The sequence below is a fragment of the Ruditapes philippinarum genome, unplaced genomic scaffold, assembly GCF_026571515.1.
Source record: "Ruditapes philippinarum isolate M1 unplaced genomic scaffold, ASM2657151v2 ctg3048_1_1_1_1, whole genome shotgun sequence".
Lineage (NCBI taxonomy): Eukaryota > Metazoa > Mollusca > Bivalvia > Venerida > Veneridae > Ruditapes > Ruditapes philippinarum.
Genome location: NW_026856963.1, coordinates 26,208 through 31,596, shown reverse-complemented (window position 1 = coordinate 31,596; position 5,389 = coordinate 26,208). Strand labels below are relative to the sequence as shown.

At 31.4% G+C, this 5,389-nt stretch overlaps 1 protein-coding gene across 1 annotated transcript; it reads left to right on the top strand.

The window, feature by feature from the left end:
* Nucleotides 1-278: 278 nt before the first annotated feature.
* On the top strand, nucleotides 279-4,868 carry LOC132748269 (uncharacterized). Its single transcript, XM_060737841.1, has 3 exons — nucleotides 279-496; nucleotides 944-1,009; nucleotides 4,774-4,868. Exons 1-3 carry the CDS (start codon nucleotides 286-288, stop codon nucleotides 4,866-4,868), a joined length of 372 nt encoding a protein of 123 aa, XP_060593824.1. The 5' UTR covers nucleotides 279-285.
* The last annotated feature ends 521 nt before the right edge of the window (nucleotides 4,869-5,389 follow it).

Below are 5,389 nucleotides of genomic sequence, written 5' to 3'. Positions count from 1 at the left end.
AGATGTGGCCTCGTTGCCATGGTAACAGGAAATTTAAGACTGAGCATTTCGTTACAAAGGCAATGATCCAGTCAACATTTGTGCTAAGTTTGAACTTGTATTAAAGCAGTTTTTATAGTTTTATAGCAATTTGAACTTGTAACGGGAGACTTTTCAATGAAAACAGCCAACAAAATGATCATGCAGTAATTGGATAAAATAATTGAATTTAATTAAAGATGTTCTGATTTATCATGATCGTTGCATGTTGTATTAAAACTTTCTTTTCCATCACTTAAAGGAATCATGGGAGTTGACATTCAAACATATCGAGCAAGGATTGGTAGTTACAGGCATTACAGATGTAGTGGTGCAATTGACAGTTGCAGAAGTTTCCGGGGTATTGATGTGGCGATTAAAGTCAGCAATGACCTAAAAACTGTTGGTTGCGTGTTTTTTATTGGTGTTCTTTTAATACTTGCTGGGGTTGAACCAAACCCAGGTCCGAGGGGAATAGGTAAATATTTGCAAAAGCATACGAAAAATACAAAATATACTTATTTAAGCATGACTGTTTTACTATGCACTCGCTTATTATTGTAATACTTTAAAATATGTTTGGGAAAAACAAAAACAAAAACCTTTTAACTGGAAAAATATATTATAAATATGTATATATTCTATATAAAATCAGCTGAAATTACTAACATAGTTTCAAAAGGCGTTTAAACAAACATTTCATACCTTCACATGGAAGAAGTTTCTAGACAGTGTGTATCATGCTTTCTTTGCATTTGTTATTTTCAAATTCCTGTACCTTGTAAAAATATGGATAATATATGTCATGTCTTATATTAAAGTTTGCGAAAGAATTACACAATGTTATAATCATTTGCTGAATGGGTTATTTCCGTCAATTCAATTTATCTAATAACAATGCTGTATGAAGGTTTTACATTTACAGATACTGCCAGTTACCAATGCGATGAGGTTGTGGACGTTGTAAAGGGCACAAAAAGGAGTGTAGATGGTAAATTGTCAAATTTCATACTTTACATGCCTTGTTCTGTTGTTTTTTTTGTATTTTATAATTGAAGACGTTACACATAATTTTAGGTTACAACCTGATATATGAGCTGATTGAAGATGGTTTAATTTTCTCTTTGTTACTAACTTAAAGGTGTTTTATCAAAATTGTATATCTTTTCTAGATCTCTTGTTTCACCTACACCATCCTCTAAACCAATGGTTACAAAGTACTTATTTTGACTTCCGTATGATTGCTCATCAGAACGTCAGAACCAAATCCGAAATTAAGTTAGTTATAGTACACGATAGACTATACATTTATCAGACTACATTACTTTATATGTCATAAAGTTTTACAAGAAAGACGCGCAAGCCAGTTAGCTTTCAACATTTGATTTTGAGGGTAGTGTAAATCAGATGAATATTATGTTGAAGGATATAGAAAATGAGATAATATATTTGATATTTTACATCATTACATTTCTCCTTCATGTCCATACTTAAATCATATTTTACCATCAGATATGTTCTGGATATTCCAAATTAACTATGGGGTCTATAAAGAACGTTTGTTTGGTAAATTTACGTTCCTATGACCAATCTTGCTACACAGACTTTTATCCATTTATTTATTCTGATGATATATCAAAGTTCGTGTTGATGAATCGTTGCCTTAACAGTTAATGGCGTTTTATTAACAGTTAACGGTGTGTTACTTTTTCTAACTTACTGTTTGTAAAAATTTTTGTTCTGCCATTGGAATTGCTTCCGACCGCTCTGATAAAAACAAGTTTCTTGAAAAATAATCCAGGAAGAACTTCCGTAATCGCTACCGATACTCTCTCTATCTCCGAATGAAAAAAAAGAAAACAGTTTGCATTTATTGTGATATACTGTGCATATATTATCTTCGTTCCTTTGCTTTCATTGACCGTTACACTTATGATTCATCGATATAAGTCGATATGTCCTAAACATATGGTTTGTTTTGTGCCATTAACAACTCGTTGTATCTTGCTCTCTTTAAAGCAAGGTATCGGCGTAAAGAAAGATGAAATCCACAATGCAGACTACATCTTTTTCCTATTTTGACTATGATTATATTCAATTTAGTCCAATCAGACCAGTGAAGTTGGCATGTTTTATAGGATATTCCTCTCGGCTATAAAATATTCCTGAAAATAAAATCAACGTCGTGTTGCATGTGCAAAATTTGTCAAAGGTTTGTTACAAGGTGTAGGTTTTGTCCGGCTGATATGTTGGTTCGTCATTTTCTTTGTAATGAAGTTTTTTTTATACTTGCACGGAGTGGTGCCCCGCTCGAGAGTTAATGGCCTGCTAGGAGGAATACTTCCAAACTTGTGAACATGCATGAGATATGCAACAGCAGGTTTGAGGTTGCATTAAGACGTGCCAATGACTAGAAAAAGGTATAATACACGAGCGTGTACGTACATGAGGTTTTCGTTACACGAATTTATTTTGATTAGAGCTATGGCCAGGCATATACGTGAGAAAACGCATTGCGACTCCCGATTCAGCTTCATTGCGAGGGGATTTTCCGTATCTTAATTCTATAGAAGTTGGTGCAAAACCACTGAGAAGATAGTTGCAAAAGTAGCTTATAAATCTGTCACAGAACAACATTTCACGCAATAGAACAATAATAAGTCTTCTTCAGAAATATTTTTATTATATTCATGAATCGAAATATCAAGCTGTGAATATACAAGATTTTCAGGCTCATTCTACCCATGCCATTTTCAAATATAATTTCTAATATTCCTTTGTAGTTACGACGGGGGCATGGACGTAGAAAACATTTTTAAATGCCTTTGCCTTTTGGCTCTGGGTTGTTTTTAAATGTGTCTAAGGGGAATAAATAGAAGCATGCAAGGAAATGTTATTATATTTGCACATTGTTCCTTCTACCAATGCGCTTTGTCATTGTTAAAATGAAAGTAAAGTCCTAAGGTACTTTCGAAGTATTGCCGCGGGCGAAACTTTTAAGTAAAGCTGCTAAAATGTAATAACTCTAAAAATTTGAAACGTAAAGATTTTGGCTTTGCTTACCGCATGTGTTTTATTAATGTATTAAGTTTAGAATAAAATGCACTCTTTCAGCTATGCTTGTGAAAATGTGTTCAAGTAAATCTAAAACTCTTGAAGTAGGCAATGTAGGGTCCTTGTTCTTACACACTGCCCTTACTCCAGGACGGAGACCATTTCTAATATTCCCTTCGTCGGCTTTGGCGGGGATAAAAAGAAGCCGTTGTTAGTCTAAATTTGGACTCCTATCCTAATTGCATGATATAATATTGTTAATTTATTCGACACCATTAAACATCCTTAAATAGAAAATGATGTTGCTAACAATTTTTGGAAATATAATAAGTACTGTTATAAGACTTTACTTTGATTCATTTGTGTGACACACATTTGAAAGCTGATTTTTTTGAAGTTTTGAAAGAAACTTTATGCCAGACAGACAAACAGAAAATGTTCCTTCCACTCAATAAAAAGGTATGCGAGGATATTCAAAATAAATATATGTTCAGTCATATAAAGTTCAGGCAAAAATCTGCAAAATAAAACAACAAAACAAGAAAAGAAAAGAATTTCATTGAAAGATATACATAAGTATCAAGTTGGATTCATTTCATGATACGAGTACAATATTATAATATCAAACTACAAGATATAAATATACGCACATTATCGTGTTTTAAATCGCGTATTTAATATACAAAAAAGGCTGACATTTTCTACACTCAATGTAAAATCAGAAAGTTGCATGAACCTTTTTAAGGTGCTGAATCGATTATGAATAAGACACCAGCACAAGTATTCGGAAAGAAGGAACACATAGAAATAATAGCAACATTTTCAATATTGTCGATTTTGCTGCTCTTTAGGGATTCTGTTTCTCTATTTTATACAGTCATATGTATTGATAATGTAATATTACACGAAATTTTCTGTAGAAAGTATAATACAACTTTAGTTCAAATGGTCTTTTTTCATCATTATTACATCGCTTGTTTCGGTCATGTCGGTGAAACTAACGGCCATATATATTTGCAAACCATGCTTCTTCAAGACAAAACAAAATACGCTGTCAGCATTTAGAACGTTTTAAAACCTGTTGCTTCGAAAATGTTCCGTATCTTGTAATTGACATGTAATGTAAATCTGTAACCATTGATTTTTATTATTAATAATATATTTATTTGGATATTAAAGGTTGTCCATATTCATTCTATTCAAACTATTCATTTTTGTGGTCTGCATGATTTTTCATTTGGATGTGAAATTTTGTAAAATATCATAAAAATATCTATAATTTTGCAGCAGAAGAACAAATTATTAAATGAAATAATGCAAGTTTGGGGTTACATTTTCATTTTGCTTTGTCATTGAGCTATAATAATTGATTTTTATTTTTCGACGAATTAAATTGATTGGTTCTAAAGTAAATTTTTATGGTTAAAAAAAGAAGCAGCTTTAAACTGATATTTTATTAATGTAGGTGTTGAATTCAAAGGTTCAACTTATTTTCTATCTTTAGGTTTCCTAAACTTACGAATAAAATTAATAGAAAGGTTGAAACTTTGTATCTGGTCTTATATTTTTTCCACTTCCCTTATTATTAAAGTAAGCAATGTGAGATTTTTGGTTTTAACTGATACAATTAAAGCGTTCATTTTATAGATTGTAAAAAAACACATGTTAAGTAACATTCTTGTTTTTCTATTTACTTCATAGGACGTGACACACTGACTGAAGAGCCAACAAAGATTAAACTTTCCGGAGTATCGGTAGACATGAATAGGGCTATGTTACAACCAGTTTTGCAATAAAAACGAGTTTTGCAATAATTTTATTGCAAAACTCGTTGCGTTGACATGATTTTATTGCAATTTCATTACAACCGGTTTTGCAATAAAAACGATTTTTGCAATAAAATATTTTTTCTAACGGATTTTATTGAGATTATACAAAAGCATTATAAAATTTATCTATGTATATTAGGATTGACATGCAGGAATTATATTCGGGGATAATGAATACATATGCATATGATAAAACATTAATTTACATTCTCAATTTCATTAGTCTTTTTCCTTTTAATATATATGATGAAAGGATGATCATCATGAAATATCAGGACATGTCTATTTACAGCAACAACTCTTTTTGCTCAAATTTCGGTGATATATACACAAGAACTTTTAATAAGGTCTTAAATTACCGGTTCTTTGATGAAGATGTTGCGTTGACATGATTTTATTGCAATTTGATTACAACCGGATTTGCAATAAAAACGAGTTTTGCAAGAAAATATTTTTTCTATCCGATTTTATTAACTTTATACAAAAGA